General features: G+C 39.3%; 3 protein-coding genes and 1 long non-coding RNA gene across 4 annotated transcripts; 3 read left to right on the forward strand and 1 right to left on the reverse strand.

Annotated features, from left to right (window-relative positions):
* Positions 1 to 1,928: 1,928 nt before the first annotated feature.
* On the reverse strand, positions 1,929 to 6,287 carry LOC134816768 (uncharacterized). Its single transcript, XM_063825761.1, has 2 exons — positions 5,277 to 6,287; positions 1,929 to 2,755 (listed from the first exon to the last, which is right to left on the reverse strand). Exons 1-2 carry the CDS (start codon positions 6,225 to 6,227, stop codon positions 2,726 to 2,728), a joined length of 981 nt encoding a protein of 326 aa, XP_063681831.1. The 5' UTR covers positions 6,228 to 6,287; the 3' UTR covers positions 1,929 to 2,725.
* A 4,523-nt stretch (positions 6,288 to 10,810) lies between these two features.
* LOC134817033 (uncharacterized) lies at positions 10,811 to 13,361 on the forward strand. Its single transcript, XR_010160462.1, has 2 exons — positions 10,811 to 10,911; positions 11,077 to 13,361. It is a non-coding gene; the product is annotated as an uncharacterized LOC134817033 (long non-coding RNA).
* A 1,598-nt stretch (positions 13,362 to 14,959) lies between these two features.
* On the forward strand, positions 14,960 to 24,391 carry LOC134816655 (uncharacterized). The gene is made up of 6 exons (XM_063825596.1): positions 14,960 to 15,186; positions 15,389 to 15,564; positions 15,715 to 15,842; positions 16,260 to 16,361; positions 20,852 to 21,022; positions 23,975 to 24,391. The coding sequence occupies exons 1-6, from the start codon at positions 15,016 to 15,018 to the stop codon at positions 24,094 to 24,096; spliced, it is 870 nt and encodes a 289-aa protein (XP_063681666.1). The 5' UTR covers positions 14,960 to 15,015; the 3' UTR covers positions 24,097 to 24,391.
* A 466-nt stretch (positions 24,392 to 24,857) lies between these two features.
* On the forward strand, positions 24,858 to 26,759 carry LOC134817010 (cell fusion protein aff-1-like). The gene has a single exon (XM_063826083.1). It carries the CDS (start codon positions 24,858 to 24,860, stop codon positions 26,757 to 26,759), a length of 1,902 nt encoding a protein of 633 aa, XP_063682153.1.
* Positions 26,760 to 26,796: the final 37 nt, after the last annotated feature.

A 26,796-nucleotide genomic window follows, 5' to 3' on the forward strand; every position in this document is an offset into this window, starting at 1 on the left:
AGTACGCGCTACGCCGCGCACTTCGAAATCGCAATATGGAGATTTAACCAAATTTTTAGTTGCGCCAATTTTAGTCTCATATCAAATATGCTCTGATACGTTTCGGTCGCATCTCTTTTTGTTGCCGCTCATAGCATAAAGCTTCAATGCTCACACCGTATATTTAGTTTGATAGTAATTGTTTCGTTGCACATTGTAATGCAGATGTCACTAAATGAGAGCACGTTTCCTCGATTTTTGTAGGGGATTTGTAGGGGATTTCACACTTATAGAGATTTCTGTTCCCTGGTATTTGGAACATGTTTTAGTGGTTAAATAGGAAGTACCTGCCTCAAACCATCAGAAAAACCAAATTCCTACCGCTTGATCCACTCAGGCCACTCCCAGGAGCCACGCCCACCCAAAGGTACTGAAATCCAGGTCAAATCAAGACTGGGAATCTTTATCCCTGTATGAGATTTATGTTCCTGGGTAGGTGGCACAAGTTACGTTGGGTATTATACCACCACCGTGTTTCATATTTTGGACCTGTAACTTTGCAGATGGCATGCTGTAACAGCTACTCATTTGAGGATTCCGTCGCCAATGTTCGAAAATTTGAATATTTTACGCCCACACAATATTAAATCACCTATATTATTCTTTCCGGACATGCTAAACGCCCATTTATTTCAGATTACTGTAGATAATTAGTTGCTGCATCTGATCTAAAAAAAAGAGGCCAAACGGATTTGAAATGACGAAGTTATCAAGCATTTTATGTATCTCGTTAACAAAATTGATTGGGTGATTGTGTGATAGGACACCTTAATTGAAATAAATTTTCGTGCACATACAGAATGAATGGTTAATAATTTAATATATATGTAGACCAAGGTCTGTGCACGGGATGCTTCCTGGAAGAATCCAGTTCTTTTAGCGGGGCACCCTACCTAAAGCCAAATTGAGATATAATAATCATATTCCTAAGAAATAATCAGAAATCGAATACCAATCAAATAATATGATATATATGAGTAGTAACCATATTTACTATGCAAAATGCCCCAACCACATAGTGTAAATTTATATAGAATTCAAATTCCATATCATCATTAAACCTCAATAGTCAATATAATAGCCCAAGCAAAATTAAATAACTTCTTATATACCTTACTGTCATACTAAAAATTAATTAAACATTTGAAATCTGTTAACCAGAGAATAAATTTCTAAACCTAATGCAAGTGAAATAATTTAGATGCAATAATGAATGCCTAATGTGAGTACCATCTGTCAATGTCCTTGTAAAACAGTCTGTACAAGAGATATGAGTAACTAATATAGAAGAAAAAAACAGGAAGTTGTCGTCTGTTGAAAAATAAATAAAATATCTAGAATATAAATTAGAATATAAAATAACATTCAGTCAATGTGTTATGTTATGTGCTTGCGTTATTGTTGGACAAGTCATACACTAGTTTCCCATCAAAACCTGAACAATATATAATTAACCATTTATTCAAATACAATATATATCAACAATATATATCAAATATACAATACATAACATCTCCCTCTTTGGGAACTAACGAAATAAAGACACGTCACACGCTATGCGCGTGCGCGCGCTATCTCTGCGCAAGTGCCTACGTCCTTCAACAATTTCACAGGAATAGTGCGTTAGGCGCTCGCGCCTTCCATCTCCTTTCCAAAATCTCTTTGTTCTCACATCTATTCGCACACACAATGTTGAGGAATCAAAATAATTTAAAATAAATTAAAAATCTGGAAAAACTAAAAACTGAATTTACTTAAAATTGTCTCGTTTAATGGTAATAAATATAAAAACATCCGTATACTAGATTCTTTAACCGTATCTAACTCTACACTTATAAAAAGAAACTATTTGGCAGCCTTCCCCGCTAATCTTCAGACCGTCTCAACGTTACCGGCTGAGTATTATGCCTCTCGGCATATAACCTAAGTTTGTACTCCTTAGCTATCGCGGGTGGCATATTAGATTTTGTAACAGGGACAGTAATGGTCTTCTTTAATTTGGCTGGGGTGCTGCAGGGGTTTGGTTTGGGAGTTTCTGTTTGTGCCTTTGGCGCTAGTATGGGTTTTGGAATCAGTCGGGGGTCACAACTTTTTGGTACTTCCAGTGGGCTGGGGGTCTGAAGAGTATCGAAGAACTTATCATGAGAAGCCGAGAATCCTCTACCAGTTTTATCCTGGATTACCATGGATCTGTTTCTCGTGATAACATTTCCAACACTGTTCAGAAGGGTGTATGAGCGAAATTTGCGGTCAACAGACACAACTTTGGCTTGGCGCCAAGTCTTGTCAGATTTCCCGTCTTTGTAAATCACTATATCACCCGGGTTACACATATCAAAAGATTTAGTAGCATTTCTATTATAATATTGAGCACTTGCTGCTTGTCTATCGAGTAATAATTTACGGTTTTTGCAGTCTCTCTCAGTTACCAATGAGCTTTGTAAATATGGCAAATTTGTCTTAACATCTCTTCCCATTAATAGATTATGGGGGCTTCCCAATTGAGGGCTCAATGGAGTCGCTCTATAGTCTAGTAAACACATATTAACATTATCTAAATTACCTTTACATCGTGTAATAATGTTCTTAACGTGCCCAATAGCTCGTTCAATCTGCCCATTAGATTGACTGTATCGTGCGGAACTAAAACACTTATCGATATCATATTTCTCACAAAACTTCCTCATTACCACCGACGCGTATATTGGTTCTCTGTCTGAAAAAGCTATATCAGGAATACCAAAACGGGCAAATATAGACTTAGAATGTGAAATAAGTTGGTCAGACGTCGGATTTCTAGATAACTCGCTAACTTCTATCCATTTGGTAAAGTAATCTATGACAACTTGATATTTCCGACCCATAACAGTAACAATATCTGCTCCTACTTTCTCAAATGGTCTCAATGGAACACTATGCGATTTGAGTTCAACTTTCATCGGAAGCTTCCGTGTACTTAGACACTCAGTACATTTGTCGACCATATTGTCGATATCTGAATTAATATTTCTCCAATATACTCCCTTTCTAGCTAAAGCTTTACATCTAACACGACCCTGGTGTGTGTCATGCAACTTTCTCAGAATATTATTTTGCAAAACCTTTGGAATTACAATTCTATCATCAAACAGAACTAAGTCGTCAAAAACTGACAGTTGGTCTTTCATTGACCAATACGGAGTAACATTTGGATCACATTGCCGTGTGTCATCTGGCCACCCATTGGTGATATATTCAGTGATTTTAGCTAAACAAGGATCTCTAGCCGTTTCTATTTTAAGTTTATGTTTCATTTGCATCGAACTCTTTACAGTCTCTACAATCATGTGTACATTAAGATCACATTCTCGCTCTAAAACAGTGTCGTGAGTGGAAATTGGAACTGTGGCACGACTAAGGGTGTCTGGTATGACGTGATCTTTACCTGGTTTGTAGGATAGCTTGTAGTCATACTTCTGTAGTCTGAGCAGGAGGCGCTGGCATCTGGCTGGGTTTGCATGAATTGGTTTCATGGATATCGGAGTCAGAGGCTTGTGGTCTGTATATACCTGCACGTGTTTCCCATACACGTATTGGTTGAACCTCTCTAAGCCAAATACAACTGATAGTAGCTCCTTTTCAATATTTGCATACCGCTTCTCTGTTTCAGTCAGTGATCTTGAAGCATATGCTACTGGTTTTCCTTGCTGTAAGAGACAGGCTCCCAAACCAGCTTGGCATGCATCTGTGTGTATCTCAACGGGTTTAGTGACATCATAATGTGCCAGAGCTGTATCATCTGTAAGGTCCTTCTTGAGATCGTCAAATGCCTTCTGTTGCTCGAAATTCCAGCAGAATACTTTGTCTTTGTGGAGCATGGTCCTCAAGTGGTGTGTCTTTTCACTGAGGTTTGGAATATATCGGGCCAGATACGTTACCATGCCCAGGAATCTCTGGATTCCTTTTTTGTCTGCTGGTGCAGGCATCTGAGTTATCGCGACAATCTTCTCTGGGTCGGGTTTGAGTCCTTCCGGTGTGATAATGTGTCCGATATACTTCACCTCGTCACACAGGAATTTGCACTTCTTTTTGTTCAACCTTATTCCTACTTGGCTGCATCGTTCTAACACAGCTCCAAGCCTGGCCGTGTGCTCTTCGAAGGTGTTAGAGAATACGAGGATATCATCAAATATTATCAACACGCCTGGGAAACCTTCGAATTTTTCTGTCATTCTCTTCTGGAATATTTCATTTGCGCTGTTCAGTCCGAAAGGAAGACGAAGGTATCGGTACCTTCCAAATGGAGTGTTGAACGTGGTCAGCTTGCTGGATTTCTCTTCGAGGGGGAGCTGCCAATATCCACTTTTGAGGTCTAGTTTGCTGAAACATTTTGCATTTGTTATCTTTGATAACGTTTCTTCTGGGGTAGGCAAATGGTGGTGTTCTCTCATGACCCATCTGTTCAGATCCGTGGGGTCAAGACATATTCTTAGCTTCTCTGGTTGTTTTACAACCACCATCGAGTTCACCCAATCTGTGGGTTCGTCAACTTTCGTTATCACTCCAAGCTTCAGCATCCTCTCCAGTTCCTCTTGGACTTCGGTGTGGATCGAGAAGGCTAGCTTTCTTGCCGCATGTTGAACTGGTTGTGCACCGTCTTTCAACTTGATCTTCGATTTTACGTTTGACAGGCAGCCAATCGTGTCTTCTTTGAAAACATCTTCGTGATCTTTCATCAGGTCTCGTATCTTATCTTCGTGTTGGGACTTTGTCTTGGGTGTTGCTTCTTTCTTCTCCCTTAGACTTTGTCTACCAGAGAGAATATCAACCTGAAATTGATGTGAAGGTCTGTGATGAGGTGTTGTGGGGTTAGTGTGAACTGGATTAGACGAGCTGGTTGTGGTCGGTGGTACACTCGCAAACGGGTTAATGAGATTGAGTCTGATCAATGATTCTAAACCTAGAATAGATCTGGCTAGAAATGGTACAACATGAAATTCAGCTCTGTGCTTATTACCGTTTATCTCACAATTAAGCAATATAGTACCTAAAAAGGTTATTCCAGTTCCTCCATAAGCTTTTAATCTAATACTAGTATCTCTAATTTTGGGGTTTGATACAATCGATTTTAACACTACACTAGAGATAACATTGCATTCAGCACCAGTATCAATTTTGCAAAGAGTTTTTCTACCATTTAAAAGAATTTGCTCAGTCCATTCCCTACATTTGATTTCTTCAACTGCTCGTTGACTTACCGAGATAGCACCAATGTTGAGTTCCGAGGTGTAGATGCTGTCATCTTTGTCGTCTTCGTTCATCACTGCATCTAGATCTTCTTCGGAAGGGTCGCAAAAATCTTGGTGGATCATGTCGATCTTTCTTTTAGATCTGCAAACCTTGGCGAAATGGTTCTTCATTCCACATTTTGAACATGTCCGTCGATACGCTGGGCAGTGCTCAGGGTTTCCAAACTGGTGTTGGTTCCCACAATAACCACATTTTCCTTGTGAGTTTTGCGGTTTGTATCTCTTGTTAACTTGAGGTTTTGATGGTTCGTTTTGAGGTCTGGGTCTTTTCCTCCCGATGGCATTTATGCTGGCGTTAGTTGTAGCTAGCAGTGTTTGAATCCTCTTGTCTGCCATCTCCTGGGTTTTAACAATTTTGACTGCAGTTTCCAGTGTGAGGTTGTGTTCTCTAAGAAGCCTTGTTTTCGTGGCTCGGTTAGACACTCCTACTACGATCCTGTCTCTGATGAGGCTCTCTGATATGTCCTCTGCTTCAAGTTTGATCTTTTTCTTCTCTCCACCTTCTAGATCGATTTCTATTTCTCTTGGCGGGATCGTGTAGTTGCATTTCTTAGCCTGCATTCGAAGCCTCATTTGAAATGCTTCAATGGTTTCCTCTTCTTCCTGGTCCATTGTGTTAAAAATGTGTCTTTCTACCGTCTCGTTTGCAGTATGTCTAAATTTATTGATGATCTCGACCTTGATCAACTTGTATGAAGCTTTCGCTTCATTGCTTAGGCTTGATACAAATTTTTTCACGGCTCCCCCACACAGCTGCATCAAAATGGCTTTCTTTCGCCTGTCGTCTATTTCCCCAAAATTTGCAAGCATTGAGTCTTCAAATTCTTCTACCCACTGGTCGAAAGGCTGGTCATTTTCATACTGGGTACATTCGAAAAATCCTCTAACTTCTGACACCATGTTATGTTATGTGCTTGCGTTATTGTTGGACAAGTCATACACTAGTTTCCCATCAAAACCTGAACAATATATAATTAACCATTTATTCAAATACAATATATATCAACAATATATATCAAATATACAATACATAACACAATGTGTCGTCAATAAACTGTACAATTATCAAATGTTAAAACTAGGTGATACAGTCACCAAAAAAATAAATACTAAGTATGATAAGTTAATAAATTAAATGTGGTCTATAAAACTACTAATTGGGTTCCCTTGCAATTTAACTGGGTCACCCAATCACATGATCACACGTAATGAATAAACTCGTTATGCCTCGTATCTCGGTCATCTGAGAAGCTACAACTCTCATTTTTTTTGGATCAAACGTAATTTGAATGGCCAAATACAATTCTATAAAATTTGGCTCGACTTGATTATCTAAACTATCAAATAAATGCGATAATGAACCTTCATTCGAAAAAATGAATATGAATATTCTTTGATTCAACATATTCCTCGAATGAGTGGTGATAGTAAGTCATACCAAAAATAATACCCCGGAACATTAATCCCCTACAGGGGTAAATATTTTCAATCTTGATTTTACCTGGATTTCAGCTATTTTGGGTGGGCGGGGTGTGGCCCCTGGGAGTGGCTAGAGTGGGTTGAGAGGTCGAAACTTGATTTTTGTGATGGTTTGGGACAGGTACTAAATATTTAACCACCTAAAAATGTTCCAAATACCCTGGAACATAAATCCCCTACAGGGGTAAAGAGTCTCAGTCCTGATTTGACCTGGATTTCAGCTATTTTGGGATGGGCGTGGCCCCTGGGAGTGGCCTGAGTGGCTTGAGAGGTCGAAACTTGATTTTTCTGATAGTTTGGGAGAGGTACTAACTATTTACGTAACCACCTAAACATATTCCACCTAAACATATTCCAAATAACCCGGAACATAAATCCCTTACAGGGGTAAAGATTCTCAGTCCTGATTTTACCTGGATTTCAAGCTATTTTGGGATGGGCGTGGCCCCTGGGAGTGGCCTGAGTGGGTCAAGAGGTCGAAACTTGGTTTTTCTGATTGTTTGGGTCAGGTACTAACTATTTTTAACCACCATATCATGTTCCGAATACCCCGGAACATAAATCCCCTAAAGATTTTCAATCTTGATTTGACCTGGATTTTAGTTATTTTGGGATGGGCGTGGCCCCTGGGAGTGGCCTGAGTGGGGTGGTAGATCAAAACTAAATTTTTCTGATGGTTTGGGTCAGGTAGTACTAACTATTTAACCACCTGAATATGTTCAAAATACCCTGGAACATAAATCCCCTACAGGGGTAAAGATTTTTAGTCTTGATTTAACCTGGATTTAAACTATTTTGGCATTGGCGTGGCCCCTGGGAGGGGGCCTGAGTGGGTTGAGAGGTCGAAACTTGATTTTTCTGACGGTTTGGGTCAGGTACTAACTATTTAACCACCTAAAAATGTTCCAAATACCCTGGATCATAAATCCCCTACAGGGGTAAAGATTCTCAGTCTGGATTTGTAGGGGATTTGACACGGTTTTTAAATCCCCTACAAATAGTTGTGCATTGTTCCTGGAAGTGGCCTGAGTAGGTCAAGAGGTCGAAACTTGGTTTTTCTGATTGTTTGAGTCAGGTTCTTCATATCTAATCACCAAACCATGTTCCAAATACCACGAAACATAAATCCCATACAGGGGTAAGGATTCTTAGTCTTGATTTTACCTGTATTTCAGTTATTTTGGGACGGGCGTGGCCCCTGGGAGTGGCCTGAGGGGGTTGGGAGGTCGAAACTTGATTTTTCTGATAGTTTGGGACAGGCACTAACTATTTAACCATCTAAACATATTCCAAATACCCCGGAACATAAACAGGGGTAAAGATTCTCAGTCTGGATTTGTAGGGGATTTGACACGGTTTTCAAATCCCCTACAAATAGTTGTGCATTGTTCCTGGGAAGTGGGAGTGGCCTGAGTGGGTCAAGAGGTCGAAACTTGATTTTTCTAATGGTTTGGGACAGGTACTAACTATTTAAACCCCTAAACCTGTTCTAAATACCCCGGAACATAAATCCCCTACAGGGGTAAAGATTTTCAATCTTGATTTTACCTGGATTTCAGCTATTTTGGGATGGGCGTGGCCCCTGGGAGTGGCCTGAGGGGGTTGGGAGGTCGAAACGTGATTTTTCTGATAGTTTGGGACAGGCACTAACTATTTAACCATCTAAACATATTCCAAATACCCCGGAACATAAACAGGGGTAAAGATTCTCAGTCTGGATTTGTAGGGGATTTGACACGGTTTTCAAATCCCCTACAAATAGTTGTGCATTGTTCCTGGGAAGTGGGAGTGGCCTGAGTGGGTCAAGAGGTCGAAACTTGATTTTTCTAATGGTTTGGGACAGGTACTAACTATTTAAACCTCTAAACCTGTTCTAAATACCACGAAACATAAATCCCATACAGGGGTAAGGATTCTTAGTCTTGATTTTACCTGTATTTCAGTTATTTTGGGACGGGCGTGGCCCCTGGGAGTGGCCTGAGGGGGTTGGGAGGTCGAAACTTGATTTTTCTGATAGTTTGGGACAGGCACTAACTATTTAACCATCTAAACATATTCCAAATACCCCGGAACATAAACAGGGGTAAAGATTCTCAGTCTGGATTTGTAGGGGATTTGACACGGTTTTCAAATCCCCTACAAATAGTTGTGCATTGTTCCTGGGAAGTGGGAGTGGCCTGAGTGGGTCAAGAGGTCGAAACTTGATTTTTCTAATGGTTTGGGACAGGTACTAACTATTTAAACCCCTAAACCTGTTCTAAATACCCCGGAACATAAATCCCCTACAGGGGTAAAGATTTTCAATCTTGATTTTACCTGGATTTCAGCTATTTTGGGATGGGCGTGGCCACTGGGAGTGGCCTGAGTGGGTTGGGAGGTCGAAACTTGATTTTCTGATGGTTTGGGACAGGTATTAACTATTTAAACCCCTAAACCTGTTCCAAATACCCCGGAACATAAATCCCCTACAGGGGTAAAGATTCTAGTATGGATTTGTAGGGGATTTGACACGGTTTTCAAATCCCCTTTTAATTGATTGTTTGGGTCAGGTTCTTCATATCTAATCACCAAATCATGTTTCAAATACCACGAAACATAAATCCCATACAGGGGTAAAGATTCTCAGTCTTGATTTTACCTGGATTTTAGCTATTTTGGGATGGGCGTGGCCCCAGGGAGTGGCCTGAGTGGGTCAAGAGGTCAAAACTTGATTTTTCTGATGGTTTGGGACAGGTACTTAATTTGCTCTTTTGTAAAATAGAAAATTATAATTTCAAATTTGAACACGTGTCTTGAAACACCCTGTATTGATCATTTGTTTATTCGGGGTAAACACCGTAGAAATAAACTTGTAATTGCTGTTAATTGATAGTTTTTATTAGCTGTTTTTAGAAATTTGTTTTAGAAATTAGCTCATGAAAGCGAGTAGTTTATTATAATAATTTTTATGAACAGCCGATAATAAATTGTTAATTGTTGTTAGTTTATAATTTTAAAAAGCTGATGTTTTAAGGCATTTTTGTTTTTTATTTTAGCTTACGAAAGCGAGTTGTTTATTTATTTTATACTTTGGCTATTTTCATTAACGGCATAGAATAAATTGATGAATACTGTTAATTGATAATTTTTGGAAGCTGCAAATTAACAGTCTACTAGAACTGCTAATCCGAATAGAAGCATCGCTTTAGAAGTGAGGGAAGTGAGCTTATGGTAGCAAATACGTTATTGTTGATTATTGTAATGTATCGACTATTGAGGTAATCTGCCTATTTAAAGCACCAATTTTATAGGTCTTACAATGTATAAGACGTGAGCTCTTGATGTATTTTCACTATTCACATTTATTGTAAAAAGCGGCTTATGCAGAAATGCAGTGTTGAAGCTGTCATCATTTAAAAACTTATCGGTATGTAAATCTTTTACTTCTCTACAATTTCATACATTAATACAACTTTTTTTAATCATTTTATCATTTTCGAAGTCTCATTTATTGGAATTACTATAATTATTTATTACTGCCATGATACTGCATGAGCAAAATTCATAATTTGGCACCTCAATCGAATATAATACAGGGTGGCCCATAAGTGACTACCCACACGCAACCTCTTAATAACTCACGTAATTCGTCTCCAAATTGCACCAAAATTTCAGAGATTATAGATATGGGTCAAACTTAGATTTCCTGAAAGTTTCGTAAGCCACGCCCAATTACAGTAGGCGTGGCGTGACACTCCCTCTTTTTCACTATTGTCTTCATAAAATGAGAACGCTTTAAGCTAAGAACTCCAAATTTTTTGCACACATTTGGCTTGATAATTGAAAACCTTTATTATGTCAATTAATATTCAAAACTTTCGGGTATTCTGACATTCTGAAAATTGTAACATTTTATGTGTTGTATCTAATAGAATACAGATAATTATATAAAATGCACATGTATGCTTATCTGATGCGACAGAGCAATCTTTCAAGATATTCAACCCTAATTTTATCCTAGAATGTCATTGCACTAACAGGTTCTACTTTTATGGATAGTATCAGCGACTGTAGTCGGTAAACTGCAGCACAGAGGACACGAAAACGCCCTTTCCAGTTTGAATATGTAAGTTGCAATCTTTATTATATTGTTATCAATGTCATTTATACGGTGTAGTGATGATATTTAATGTAAAAAACATAAAGATCAGCTAATATGCTATTAGATTAGTCGATAATTCGGCAGAGTACTTGCTATTTTCTAATTCAATTAATTTAATTTAAATCTCAGGCATTGATTAATCATATGATGTACTATCCTAACTCTGGTGAACAACATGGAAAAACGAATCTACGAGATATAGATGTTCTATAAAGTTATTGATTCTTGAACCTTATTTAGCCCTCAAAAAAACCAACTATCAATCAGTCGAAGTGTTTTCAAGAGGAATTTATAATATAGTCAGTCGTTTCCAGTGAAAGAAGTGTTATGTACGTCGTTAGTATTCGGTTTCCCTAAACGACACTTTTTACCGCATCAAAAGATATCAATCACAACCAAAGGTATAAATAGTAATAATCTTGAGCGTAAATGTGAGCTAATCATGACGTTTTATAAAGCATGACACCTTTGATAAAGTAACACCATTATTCTAACGTATATTTCACCTTACTTCCGACGTTAATTATAGAAAATCTAAAGCCTTAATCAAAATTCTAAAAATGCCATATCCTATTCCTATCCCTTTTTACACCTTGCTAAAAATGGCGAGGTTTCGACTCCATTTGTGAGCTGAAATTGGTGTTACCAGAGGGTCAGTTTTTGGTCGATTTTCAATGTTTTTTCTTCCCCGTTGCCGGGCGAATTTTGTCAAGTTTAAAATATAATATAAATGTGTTTTTGTTAAAACTAAATTTTAAATTTTGAATATATATCTTACTATATATGTATAAATCGAGACGATATAGATATCTAGTGTATAGATATATATGTATGCGTATGGTTTTGTAAATTCGGACACACCCGTACAGGGGGAGAAGGTGGTATAAAAAGTCTGCAATTATGGCGGACGTCCTAAGTAGATGTCCCCTTTACAAGCAAACGAGCATGTATACCATTTGAAATGTGAAGAGATTCAACGAGAACTGTTAGGTCATCTCAATAATGTACCAGTTTATCGATTGGAATGATTTCATCGATTGAGAATAACAAACAACGTTTCTCTAAAAGGGCTACGTGATTTTGATATTTTAAATCTATATTATAAGGATACATTTTTGGCAATCATTTTATGTCCTTGATCCAGGAACCAGTTATGAAATGGAACGCGCGAGTACATTCTCTGCTGGGTTTTTTTTACAGTGACGCGCGTGACGTGACGTGCGCGCAAATTAAATTTATAAATATTATTTATATAATATATGGCCGGGTACAATATACATAATACAGTACATAATATATAATACGTTTTGATCTTCTAGATTTCTGTCACATGCAGTAAACTAAAATATATCTGAACGCTTTCTAACAATATTTTCGTTTAGTGGTGAACAGAATCGAACCTTAACCTACTGCATGCGAAGCCAAAGTACCCACCACTATCCCACACAGATATCACTGCCTCAATACGTATTGAGGCAGTTGAGGCAGTTGAGGCACCAATTTGAGGCACTAATGATAAGTCTTGAGGCACCTTTTCAAGGCACCAGCATTTGTCCGCTGATAACTGTAGTAGACCTATGGTAACACGTTGGAATTCTTACTCATTATTCATTTACATTCTGGCTTTCTGGTTTTACTTTTAGGGAAGAAAATTAAAATGATAGAAAATTCATTTACTTATTCAGGGTAAAATTTCTGAAAGGGCTTTTAATTAAGTTAGTTTCAATAAAAACTTGACTGGAGATTTGGCTTCCTTAAGTGTCCCGAATGTTTTAGTTTTCCCAGACCCATATGTATCATTATTATTATGCTATATATAATAAATATATACAGGGTGGGCCAAAAGTCAGTGACCATACGTTGGGTCTTATACCTCCACATCATTATATACAATCCGTATCATGATATGTATAAAACAATACCAATCATCAGTGCCCTGATGGTGACCAGTGGTGGTACTGGTAGTATTTTATACCAGAAAGAATTATTTTAATTTTGCACTCAGTGACCGAGCTGATAAGGCCAACGTATGGGTACTAACTTTGCCCCCCCCCCCCCCCCCCCCCTGTATCACTCCAGCAACCATTCGATTAAATTTGCTGTTTTTGTTACATCTTTAAGAACATTCGCTCACTGGTTATAATACTTTCCAAAACTTCAAGTTACTTCAAATTCATCGTAGCAACTTACTGACAGATAGAAATTTTTAACTTGGCAGTACCGTATATTCAATCAATTAAAATTATACTTCTATTTAATTAATTATATAAACTTGTTATTTCTTGTGTTCGACAAAGTGCTAACAAATATAAACTATTTATAAGTGTTACATACTTCGTATTGTATCTATAGTTTATACAGTATACCATGTTTTTATTATTGATGTGATTATTATATTGTATTCTTTGACTTCACTTGCCTTATTTTATTTATTACTCCTTTACCGCTATATTCAAAACCATTGTCTTATTCGTGTACAAGGTGAACTACACCCACAAATAAACATTACAAAATTAGAACTTACTTACTGCGTATTGCTATTATGTAATAGTTAACGGCAAATGTTGAACGATATTCATTTCACCGCTGAACTTGAAGATGCATAAATATGGGGTAGTTTAAAATTTAAATATTACGTTTTCAATGTTTGGAAATATTTACACTTGAGAGTGCCGCAAATTGGCGCCTCGAGTGCCGCAGTGCCCCAAAATGTTGTCCCAAATGCCTCAAAGTGGTGCCTCAGGGCCTCAAAGTGGTGCCTCAAGTGCCTCAAAGTGCTGCCTCAAGTGCCTCAAAGTGCTGCCTCAAGTGCCTCAAAGTACTGCCTCAAGTGCCTCAAAGTACTGCCTCAAGTGCCTCAAAGTACTGCCTCAAGTGCCTCAGTGCCTCAATACGTAACAAGGTTGTCTCCTTTAACACGACTTTCCGCAAAAACCGTAAAAGATACAACTTAACTCTGCGAATAGGTCCTTGGTTACAGATTAGTAAAGAAAATTGTATAATCCACTCTACAATAATCTCTGGTACATTATTATTAATCAGTCTGGAACTTTGATATTTTTAGAATTAACCAATTCTTACAAATACAATTGAAACCAAATTAATGCGTGATGAAATTCGATGTGGGACAATATGTTCCTCACATTAACTTTGTCCCTGAAGATTAACATCTGGGACAACTAAATTAAGATTCAACTGCTCTCTGTTCCGCATAATACCAAACTGCAGTTATTTAATTACCTACCAAGTTCTAGAACGTGTGGACATTTCGTTGATTAATAAAACACCTTAACCACTAGAGTTCGGAATTGTAGATCTTTAGTTCCTAGCTGTTGAGCTGACCGAGTACACAACAATACCTCGCCACTATTGGCATCGCATATTGACCTCTAACAACGCGAGCTATGTTTGTTATGAGATCGGGGAGCATTAGAAATAGCAACTAATCTAATTCGTCACTACATTCTAACACTGAGCTGAAGGAGTTGTTGCCCAAATCCCATTAAATACTTTTAATGAGGTTTTTATAGCTAAATGAACTCGTTATTACTTTAGCATTGGTATTACCAATATTGTCAACTTCTGCATGATTAGTTTTTAATCAGACTTTTCAACAATATTCTAGCACTCCTGGAATCGGGAATATTTTCTCGGTTTTTATGTCATATAAGACTCCTACGTCCTAACTCCTATCTATAGATAAATGTTATTTATGGTATACAGGTAATCTAGCCTAGTGTCCAAACCATATGCATAGCTCAAGCTGAGCAGTACATTTATGCTCTGTTAGTGTTATACATTTAGCCGTAATGATATTATATGATTGATGGCGGTGTTGCACGCAAGCATCATATGCTATTTTAATTAATCACCATTCATTTGTTAAGCCGCCGGATCTTTTTTTCATATTCTAGTACGGGATCGTTTAAACGTAATCATTTTAACAATTTGCAATTGTACACTTGATCATCGACGCGCGGTCCTCTGAATTTGTATGTTGTACTAATGTAGTTTGTTATTTATCTCTCAGGTAAAATTAACTTTATTCTCTACTCGAGTTCTTTTAGAATGGCCGGGTCTATCTGGTTTTTGTTTTATCAAACTATGCTACCCTCCCTGATACTCGGCGAACTGATCTGCAACCACGATGGAGTGAAATGTGTAGCGGAACCATCTGGTTGCACTGCTGATTGTGGCTACTTGCTGATGTACAAAGCTGAGTCTGCTAGTACCACTTCGGTACATGGTGTAATATTCTAGTTCTCAACAAATTACTATTAGAAGTATCTATTATGTACTTATGTAGTACATGATAAAGTCCGCGTGCGATGAGAAATCAGAAATTAGATTGTGATTTTTACACTTTAGTGTTTAAAGTTAAGCATCTGTTTTTGACGCATCCATCAATCATCAATACTTTCTGATCACTTCTCCATCGTAGATACAGATATCAGGGAACAGGTCAGAACATAACCTCCTACCTCGCTACTCGGACTTGTGGCTCGCCTTTGGATTCTCTCTGACTGGTCGAATGGGGGGTATGACCGCGTATGTGTGTCATAAGTATGGTGAGAATTACACTGCAACTAAGCGACCTACAAGGGGTCAGGGAATGGGGTGAGTTCTTTATCTTAATCTTATGACGTTGTTCAGTCTCTATGTATTAAAATATAATACAGAAGTGTCACACTCACTGCGTGCTGTGTTGCTGTGACAGTATCTCTGCTGATTGGTTGCCAGGGAGATTGATCTGATCCAACGCCCCAGAACCCCAGTAACCAATGTGGCGGTAGGAGCAGTAGACGGGGCTATGGTGGACGGAGTTATGACCTGTAAATATACGATCAGCAACTCGGATCTACCCTCTGGAAATCTTAGGATGGGTTATGGGCTGGGTACGGTAAAATATGTGGTTATTTGGTATTTTGGTGGAATTTCAAAAGTAATAGCTGAAAACTGAGGATTGCAGCATCAGCCATCACATCATAAAGCGTATTTAACCACTCTTCACGGAGTTGAAATCAAATTAAATTGAGGTATTTTTGAACACTGATTCCTAATGAAACCCGTCCTACAAAACGTCATACTCCTACTCCTAGCAACGTCCTGTGGTTTGTGAGGCAAATGTTTGAATTGTGTACTTTAACGATCAGGTCCAGTCACCAGTGTCCAGTGGCAGTAAGGACGGTATATATACTTATAGAAACATATCGTGTCATATAGTCGGTGTTCGGACTAAGCACTTACTCCTAGCAACAGCTCCTGTAGCTTGTGAGGTAAATGATTGAATAATGAATTGTGTTCTTTATCAGGTCCAGTGTCCAGTAAGGACGGTATATTGAGGATGCACCATCAGATACCCAAGAAGACAACTCATAGCTTCTCTCTTGTTCAGCAGATCAGGGTTCACGGTGGTATGTTCTATTACTATAATTAGCTCCTTTACTACCTTATCGGACCTTATTTGGACGGACATTACTTGAACGCTGGAGGCCCTAGCGTTCATCTTAATGTCCGTTCAAATAAAGTCCGTTCAATTAATGTCCGTCCAAGTTAAAGTCCGTTGAAATTTTGTCAAACATTTTTCCATTTCGAACTTTTTGTCCAGAATATGACAACTTTGAGAACTTTATTGTGCCGTAAGTTAACGACAGAAAGGTTCTCCTTGGTCTGCCGGAGGCACAGAAAACTCTACTAGTAGTAGTGTATGATGTTTTCAAGGGTCACTTGGCGGAAAAAAGTCAACGAAATTATGGCACTCAACAACATAGTTCATGAACTAGTCCCCGCCAACATGACAAACTTGTTCCAACATGACAAACTTGTTCCAGCCTCTAGATATTACGGTAAATCGTGTTGCCAAGGACATTGTCCGACGTTGTTATAGCTCATATTACTCAGGGGCGGTAATGAAACAGTGCTAGGAAAGCTCCACGTGATGTTAAGGTTAACCTTAATACTCTAGTAGCAGGGCATAGTTGAGTGTGCACTTCGATGTACACGATTTCTGATAACACAGGGTTGCTTGTTAGGTCATTCTAAACCAGAATCGTTTAGGTGGACAATTTGTTTCGCTAGAGACAACCCTACAGGGCAAATTTTCTAAATTACCCTCAGTCGCGTATACGGGATTTTCGTAGTTCGGCTCCTGAAGCTTATAGAGACTTCATTTTTGGCGTAAAATTACCGCAGTGGCCACATTTATATACAACTTATTAATCAATGTATGGTCTAAAATTGTTTGTTCCCGAGATATCTGCAAAAAACTAATTTAAGCTCAGGCGTAGGCACAAATTTCATTAAATTTGTATCTCAGCTTCTGAAGGTCTTAGAGACTCAAACTTTGACTTAAAATGACCGCAATACACATGTTTATATTGACACTATAAAGGTCATAAAGGTCCAAAATGCTTGCTTTTGGAAAAAATCCAGAAAAACTGATTTTCACTGGGGCGAGTGAAAAAAATCTACTCTAGAAGCTAATTGAAATCGAGTGTGCAGTTTAGTGTCTACAAATTTTCTAGAAACCAAGTCCTTTGTAAGGTCATTCTGGATCAGAATTGATAAGGTACGCAATTTCTATCAGTAGTTCCAACCCTAGGGGGGAAATTTCTAAATTACCCTCTGGCGCAAATATATGACTTTTGTATCTCGGCTTCAGAACGTTGTAGGGGCCTCTCTTTTAGCTCAAACTAACTGCAAAAGCCACATTTGCATACAAGCAATAAAGCAACATAGGGTTTATAGTGCTTAGCTTTGGAGATATTCATTAAAAACTGTTTTAACTTTCGTGCATCCTAAATTAGTAACATCAAACATGTAATTAATTTTGGTATCCTGGGCTAAAAAAGTCTTACAGACACTTTACTTGCAGAACAGCAAAATGTTCAGCATGAACACATTCAGATAATGTTTATGGAGCAACACAATTAAGTTTCAGAAGCTCTTTCCAGCTATCTTATCGTATCCCCAAATGTATATACATCTAACCATCTCTCTGGCTACTTCAAACCACTTCAATCCCCAAATTTATACATCTGACCATCTCCCTGGTTGCTTCCATTTCGTTAAAGCCAAGGCTCGACCGGGACCGCTTGTTTGGCCGGGACTGGGACTGGGAAAAAGTGCCAGGACCGGGATTAAGACCGGGATTAGGGATCGGGATTAAGCCGGGATCCCGGTCTTACCACAAGTTGGGCTCTCTCCAGTACTGTTTGGCCATTATGGCTAATCAACTCCAATCCAACCTCATGTAGTAGAATCTACTTCTAGTTTCCTTCAATTCTGCTACCTCCACTCTAGCTCCTTCTAGCAATCTCTGAATGCTATTTCCTGCTTTATCTAGCTTCCACCAACACCCAATAATTGTTGTTTAAATTTTGCCACTAGCACCTGCAAATTCTAGCCCTATCCAGCAACCTCAGACGTACTCCTACTCTGTTCAGCTATTGCCAGCACTTGCAAATTTTATCCCTATTAAGCAACCTCAGACTACTTTCTGCTCTATCCAGCTAACACTAGCAAACGGTACCCACAAATTTTAGCTACTTCGGGCTACATCCATCCATATTCAGTTGGTTGAGCACTCTCAAATTCTATCTGTTTTTACATAATTCATGCTACCTCCAGGCTCCAGCTAGAATTTGAGGGTGCTTGTGTTATCTGGATATAGCATAAGGTAGTCTGAGTTTGCTGGATAGGACTAGAATTTGCAGGTGCTAGTGGTAGCTTAACACCAATAAGTGGATGTTGGTGGAAGCTAGATAGAGCAGGAAGTAGCATTCAGAGGTTGCTAGAAATAGCAGATTTCCTCTTCCTCAATGAGCTGGAAATTGTTGAATGCAGCTGAGGCAGCCGGAAAGAGCCAGAATAAATTGTTGCTGGCGGTGCTATAAAAGGCAAGAGGTAGCTTAAGTTAAGTTTGCTAGAAAGAGCAGAGGTTGGAGGGGCCAGGGGGCCTTGCGGTAGTAGCTAAATAGATGTAGCCGAAGTAGGTGAAAAGAGCTGGAATTGGTGGTTTCTGCCCACTGGTGGTACCTGTATAGAGCAGGAGGTAGCATTCAGAGGTTGCTAGAAAGAGCTAAAATTATAACGTGCTGGTGGTAGCTGGGTAGAATAGGCATGGCATAGAGGTAGCAGAATTAAAGGTAGCTAGAAGTAGATTCTACTTCATGAGGTGGGATTGAAGTTGATTGGCCATAAGAGTCAAACAGTACTGGAGAGAGCCCAACTTGTAGTAGCTATAACGAGATAGTTAGATGTTCATGTATAAATTTGGGGATTGAAGTAGTTTGAAGTAGCCAGAGAGATGGTTAGATGTATACATTTGGGGATAAGATAAGATAGCTCATAGCTGGAAGGAGCTTCTGAAACTTAATTGTGTTGCTCCATAAATATTATCTGAATGTGTTTATGCTGAACATTTTGCTGTTCTGCAAGTAAAGTGTCTGTAAGACTTTTTTAGCCCAGGATTCCAAAATTAATAACATGTTTGATGTTACTATTTTAGGATGCACGAAAGTTAAAACAGTTTTTAATGAATATCTCCAAAGCTAAGCACTATAAACCCTATGTTGCTCTATTGCTTGTATGTAAATGTGGCTTTTGCAGTTAGTTTGAGCTAAAAGAGAGGCCCCTACAACGTTCTGCCGAGATACAAAAGTCATATATTTGCGCCAGAGGGTAATTGAGAAATTTCCCCCCTAGGGTTGGAACTATAACTGATAGAAATTGCGTACCTTATCAATTCTGATCCAGAATGAACTTACAAAGGACCTGGTTTCTAGAAAATGTGTAGACACCAAACTGCACACTCGATTTCAATTAGCTTCTAGAGTAGATTTTTTCACTCGCCCCAGTGAAAATCAGTTTTTCTGGATTTTTTCCAAAAGCAAGCATTTTGGACCTTTGTGACCTTTATAGTGTCAATATAAACATGTGTATTGCAGTCATTTTAAGCCAAAGTTTGAGTCTCTAAGACCTTCAGAAGCTGAGATACAAATTTAATGAAATTGGTGCCTACGCCTGAGCTTAAATTAGGTTTTTGCAGATATCTCGGGAACAAACAATTTTAGACCATACATTGATTAATAAGTTGTATATAAATGTGGCCACTGCGGTAATTTTACGCTAAAAATGAAGTCTCTGTGACCTTTAGGAGCCGAAATACGAAAATCCCGTATACGCGACTGAGGGTAATTTAGAAAATTTGCCCTGTAGGGTTGTCTCTAGCGAAACAAATTGTCCACCTAAACGATTCTGGTTTAGAATGACCTAACAAACAACCCTGTGTTGTCAGAAATCGTGTACATCGAAGTGCACACTCAACTATGCCCTGCTACTAGAGTATAAGTTGTCTAAGATAAAACCACTTCACGCCGAATGGCTTGTAAAAGTTAACACTGACATGCAGGACCGGGGTAGTTTGATAAAAAAAGGTTTCCATAAAGCTAGAAATCACTGATGCTTTAAGCATGGACTATTTCATGCACGAAAACCCATTTGATGAAGATGATATGTGATATTAGAAACTGATCATGTACACATATTTTAACATTTTTACTGCTTAATGACTGCTTTTCTTACTTACTGTATAAAAAATGAATTTAAAAATCATTTGCTTAAATTTTAAAAAGTCAAAAAAATTCGGATTTTTGATGGTTTTGAATGCCTTCGAGCGTTCATATTAATGTCCGTTCATAATTATGTCCGTTCATGTAATGTCCGTCCAAATAAGGTCCGATAAGGTAATTATTAACAAGGCCAAGGAATGATTTATTATTTACTAGAGAACATATCTTCATGTTCACAACATACAACTTACCTAATTTCGGCGATTATCACAGTCTTCAGTAATCAGTTATCACATACAATGAGTTGCCTGATAACATTGTCCCTATTTCAGGTCCGTGTGGGAAGCCTGGTGTACCGGAGGGATTGCTCACACCAAGCCTAGCCACGGTGGAGTCAGGAGGAGGGTACACAGTGTCTTGTAATACAGGGTTCTTGTTGTCAGGCCCAGCTGGTGTCACGTGTATTGATGGAATACTGTCTGATCTACCCTCCTGCAACCACAGTTAGTTTTTTATATATAACTAATGCAAGCCTCTCCACACTCTGTTCAAGCAAGTCACGTGATAGTCGAGTGTAGAGTGATTAATCATCATCCTCTCTCTTCGTCGAATCTTCGATAGTTATTGGTTATGAAGCCTCGAGGTAACACCGAAACAAGAGCCTTGACTCAAGAAATTAGCTAGCTGTTGCCTGTTGGGCTTTTGTAAAGTCTGAGCAAATATTAACACAGATATATGAAGACTTCGACATGAGTAACTAGACACTGCCGTCTTCTCACATCACCAAACTGGATAGATTCGACTCCATATCATATCACAGGAGACTATAAAGATAACAGCAATATAGGCCTGATCAGGACCGAACAGTTTCGAACCGGAACAGGAATCTCATGTTTCTTATTAGCGAACACTCCTGTATCTGAACTAATACCCCTGTTTCTACACCAAATACCGGTGATCTCATATCTAATCAGCCGGTTACTGATCTTGTCAACCTAATCTAACAAGCCTAGTTGTTCTGGAGCGAACAGGAACTCATGCCATAACGTCAGAGAAACCTGACGATCTAATCCTGAAGTTAAAGTTCTGTATCAAGATCCAACGTCTGAGTGGGTTGTAACCAATAATAACATGACAAGAATTGTAGTAAAAAAGTATAAAGCTTTAATAATAGATGGTGAAAATAACAATTCATCGTTGTAATAGTTTCTTTTTGTTCAACTCTTGTTAAAGATGATAACGTCTGCAAAGGATCATGATGAAAGTGTTAACAACAAATACAATGTCGCGGTTTCTATCTCCCAGTTTGATGATTACAACTCAGACGTGTCGAGGATGCAAATTGCTCGGATGCTCCTCTCCTCTTCACCTCCACCTAAACACCTCAGAACTCAGGCTAAGAGATTCACTTGCAGTTACCAGGGATGCAATAAGTCGTTCCACAAACCAGATCACCTAAGAACCCACATTAGGACCCACACAGGCGAGAGACCTTTCCAATGTTCTGTTTGTAACAAAGGCTTCGGAGACTTGGCTAACCTGAAGAGACATAATAGGATTCACACAGGCTTCAAACCGTTCAAGTGTTCCTTTGGTGGGTGCGACAAGTCGTTTAGCGTGTCAAGTAACTTGAAGCAGCATTTCAGGACTCACACAGGGGAGAAGCCGTTTAAATGCGAGTACTGTGACAAAAGTTTCAGTCATATCTCGTCCAAGAAGAAACACATGGCTATCCACTTAGATGGTTCTTCTACTAAAGCAGTCAACACTAATTCCTCTTGTTTCAAACAGACCTCTTACATCGACCCTTCATTTCTGGAATCTTCCCCTACCCTTAAAAGCGAAACCTTTTCCCCCGAGATACAACAGAGGGAATTATCTTGGCTCCCAACAAATCCCTCTGCTTGCCTATCTCCTGCTGGAATTACCCTCTATAACACCACCCCTTCTTATTTTCATCTTGAAGTGACAAACTTCACGCCGAACAAGACAGGAGATCCCTCCCCGGTCTACCAGTTGTGCGATCATAAAGACCACGTGTCCTCACCATCTTCAGGATCCAACCTCACATCTGCTGATCAGACCTGGCACCCACTACACGGTTATATCCCTCCTCTCTCACTTTCAGAAGTCATAGATCTCATTGAGGGACTCCCGCCTAGCCCTGGCCCAGATGAACAGATGAGGAAGGGGGCTATTGATAATATAATGTTCGAGAAGCTCAAACGAGAGCTGTTGATAATATTAGCTGCTGCTTGAAACAATTGTCTTTATTTTCTCTGGGGTTTGCCTGATCGAGGCTACTGCAGTACAAATTATGAAAATTCTTTCAGTTTCAAGTATAACAATATTTTTTTTTTTTTTTTTTTAAGAGAGGCTGGGCCAAGATAGCCCACGAGAGGATAGCATTGAGATGCTCTGCCTACCTCTGGGGTGTGGCAACCTTGGGGAAGGTTGCCGGTGAAATCAGAGTGATTGGTGGAGGATGGTGTAAGATGATATATGAGTCAAAATGATACGCTTAAATGCCAGCTGGGTTTGGAAAAGTAAAACGAGACGAGACAGCATATGAGCTAATACTTTAAGTCACCCCGGTCTGATCCAGCTCTTCCGGCACAATTAAGCGTTTGGTGCGGTTTGCGAAATTGACAATTGTGGTGATGTGTTGGTTGTCGAATATGTCATTGACAGAGAGGTAGTAGTCCTGGAAATATTGACCTCTAATTTGGGCAATAGCTGGACACTGTCCAAGGAAGTGTGAGACAGTTTCCTCTCCGTCGCCGCACATAGGACAAGCACTGGTGTTTGATTTGCAAATGGTGTGAAGGTGTTTGTTTAAGCCGCAGTGACCCGTGATGAGGTGAACTGCAGTTCTGTAATCTTGTCTGTTTTTGCTGAGTGTAGTGTTGAGGTTTTTGATGATTTTGGCATGCTTGTGGCCGAGTGTCAGTTTGGTGTGTCTGGGACCGTCAGTTAACCAAGTTTCCTGATTCAGTCTGTTGACTTTGTTGTCGATTTGACGCTTGATGTAGGATTGTGGAATTGGACACTTCAAAGTGGATTCACTGGTTGTACCAAGCTTGGCCAGATCATCTGCTTTTTCGTTCCCCCACAATCCGATGTGTGCTGCAATCCATCGTATCTCTAGCGTGTTGTTGGATCCGAGTGCATTAAGAGAGTCGTAACAGTCGAAGTCTCTTGTAGTTCAAGTATAACAATATAAGAACTAAAGAAGTGTTTAATAATGTCGCAATTATTTTCTATATTATACACGAAATTATAAATCTCAGATTTCTACTTGTCCCATTTACAATTACATTCTACGTGTTTAATCGTTTTGGACTGGGACTTCCTAGTTTAATTAATATTAACTCAAAGAACACAAATTCTCAGAGTAAATCTGGGCACTAGGGAAATAAGGGGTACTTGATTTTCCTAATTCTGAAACTCCGCAGGTCCAACAGAAAACGAAAGTCCTACGAGTCCTGGTAGTGGTACCGTTTCAAGATCAGATAGTGCTTGGCTAAACTACCAACTCTTATTACTCATGTTTTTAGTTTTACTCTCGAATTTGTGAGGGAACTTAGAGCGTACGAATTAAAACACACGAGGTTCAATTTAACATCAGTCACCCATCAGGCATCATTTGCCTCATGTTTAAGATGTAGCGTAGTTGCTTTAATTTGTTGAAATGACTTTCTGGAACAAAATGTTAAATGTCTGACTAACTGATCGCCATATTTTTCTTTTAGAAAAAACAAAAAGGAAACGAAAGGCCTCAATCTGTAGATCTGAATAGTGGTGAACCTCAACCATATTTGTTTAGACAGGTGACAGTGACTATAGACACAGTCTTAATTTGTTAATTAAATGTAAAAAAGTTGTTTTACTATAAGTATAAGCTAAAAGTTATTTGTTTCTTATTCTCAGTCCCACATTAACCGTATCATTCTGTGACCATAGGCCTCTTGGCTATTTCCAGATTATTTAATTGAATACTCACAAATAGGGCTGACATTGTAATTATGTGAACGAGACACATCAGTCTCACTACAATTAACTTTAGAGATTAATTGACCATTGATTCTGAATCTCAATTATGACACGTGATGTAATTTTTCCTTCATGTACAGTCAATAAGATGAGAAATAGGCCACGTGACATTGATAAACCATTGATACAAATGGGCTTTGTCTTCTGATCAATGTTCTTACGCCTCACGACAAATGCAATCTTCCTTTTCATTAGACCGGACAATAGAAAAGCTTCTTTCAGCCAGGTCTCGTCCTGTGGTTTATACCACGCCCTAACAATACCGTCATTTTACTTTTAATAGTCATGTATTGTGCTGTATTACTACTTCTCCTCACCATAGGAAACGCAAGTTTTCCTGATTTCTGTTTCCAGCCCTCTTCAGTGACTGAAGGAGACGTCTCTTTCCAGGATGAAGACAACCGTAAAGGGACCATTAAAGCAACTTCTGCTCTGATAGCGTTAAATGAGACTTTGTGCTACAAAGTAAAGATAAGGAACCCTGAGGAAGAGATAGTGGCAGAACGACTATATGCTGTGAAATACGTCGGCACACAGCAGAGCTATGGTTTTAAGATAGGTTACAATTTCTCAATACCAGTGATAGAGACTGAGTGTATGTGCGTATGTCCCGCAGCTAAAGGACGGGACTGTTCTGCAGCGTGGGGTGGCTGTAAGACCAGTACTATTGGAGGTATCACTAACGAGACATGTTTTGTAGTCCAGGCAACAGGGCAGACTCCAGAAGGGTGTGTCTGGGTGGGAGGAGAGGCTACAACCTGTTGCAGGGTTACAATATCTCCAGACCAGCACCAGAGGGCTACTGTCATCCAGCTTTCCACCATGGAATCTCGTCTCCTCTTTAACGTAACAGTACTAGATTTAAAACACCGCTTAACCATAAAGGAAGAATACACACTTCCACTGATGGACAGTCAGCTTGGTGTTCAGATGGAACTAGACGAGTTCTTCAAGATAACAATGAAGTTAGACGGGTCACCAAAGAGAACCATCTCACCGGGTGACTATATCCTGTACAATGACAAAATCCACCACTTTTTGGGAAATAGTTTGAACAAGTTACACGGTTATGATATGAGCAAGATAGGATGGTACAAAGAGAACCAGCTAGGAGAGATAGTGTTTAGGGAGGCAGATTTCCATGCAGCTATGAAGATCAGGACAATAAACTGTGGGAGCAGCTCCGCTGATGTAGAGTTCAACGGGAGATACTACAACACCAAGGAGTCTCTGGGAGAAAGTGAAAGTGAAAGTGGTTATAAGCTGACTGATAACCTCGTTCCTTTAGAGCAATACTACGCCCCAGAGATTAAAGAAGTGAAGGTTAACACAGGATTCCACTCCCGCTCCGTTGACCTGACTCTCCAAAGTTCTAGAAGAGTTACTGTGGACCTATCGTATAGACAAATGTACGAGGGGAAATATTCACGCCGGAAGAACTCTACAGAAACAGCTTGGTTACATGACTTGTCGAGGATTGGTCATTTTGAAGCTGCGATAATAAAAGATAGTTACGGCAACAACATTCTTACTATAAAGTTAATCGACAGAGCAGTTGGTGTTATAATCGGTAAGATTGAGGGTGGGGAAGTGGATGAGGATCTGACTATTACTGTTCCCAGTCTCAGTTCACAGTTTGTGATAAAGCAAGAAGTTATAACCGCATGTGAAGCCAAACTGTGGGTCTGCCTGAGAACACCCAGTACTGAATCCACCCGTCGGACCTGTCGGAAACCATCGTGTACAACTAGGCAGGGAAATATCTTCAAAATACCATCAGCTCATCTAGCTCACAAGAAAATAGAGGACTTGAGCTACCTGAAGATGGGAACTTGGGCCAACATGGGAAACCCTGCCAGCTGGTTTGATAAGTACTTCGAGGTAGGGGAAATAATCATGGCGCTGGCTTACTTGCTAGCTATTGGTATCATAGTTGGAGTCGTGTTTAAAGTATACAAGAAGGTCAAAAGTGCTAAGGAGGATCAGTTTACAGATGATGAACGATATCCCGTATATGGAAAGCGCATGAAAAGGATAAAATCCTTTTTTGAGTCGGAGGGTCTCGATGAATTTAATGATATGAAGGATGTAGGGTTTTCTAAATCCATGGAAGATATGCTGAACGATGGAAGCAGATCAGAGGACTGGAATCAACCCCGGATGCATCGCAGAAACAGCAGTTTTTAAAGAGAAAGCATCAGGAGCAACAGTTTCCTAAGAGAAA

This window comes from Bolinopsis microptera, chromosome 6 (genome assembly GCF_026151205.1).
Source record: "Bolinopsis microptera isolate Bmic1 chromosome 6, MBARI_Bmic_1.0, whole genome shotgun sequence".
In the NCBI taxonomy this organism is placed as follows: Eukaryota; Metazoa; Ctenophora; class Tentaculata; order Lobata; family Bolinopsidae; genus Bolinopsis; species Bolinopsis microptera.

Coding starts and splice junctions, on each gene's coding strand:
- LOC134816768 (XM_063825761.1), bottom strand. CDS start 6,227: ATGGTGTCAGAAGTTAGAGGATTTTTCGAATGTACCCAGTATGAAAAT. Junction 2,756..5,276: donor TCAACATTGGTGCTATCTCG/GTAAGTCAACGA, acceptor TAGCTTTTTCAG/ACAGAGAACCAATATACGCG.
- LOC134816655 (XM_063825596.1), top strand. CDS start 15,016: ATGGCCGGGTCTATCTGGTTTTTGTTTTATCAAACTATGCTACCCTCC. Junction 15,565..15,714: donor ACAAGGGGTCAGGGAATGGG/GTGAGTTCTTTA, acceptor CCAACGCCCCAG/AACCCCAGTAACCAATGTGG. Junction 21,023..23,974: donor TCTACCCTCCTGCAACCACA/GTTAGTTTTTTA, acceptor GAAACTCCGCAG/GTCCAACAGAAAACGAAAGT.
- LOC134817010 (XM_063826083.1), top strand. CDS start 24,858: ATGTATTGTGCTGTATTACTACTTCTCCTCACCATAGGAAACGCAAGT.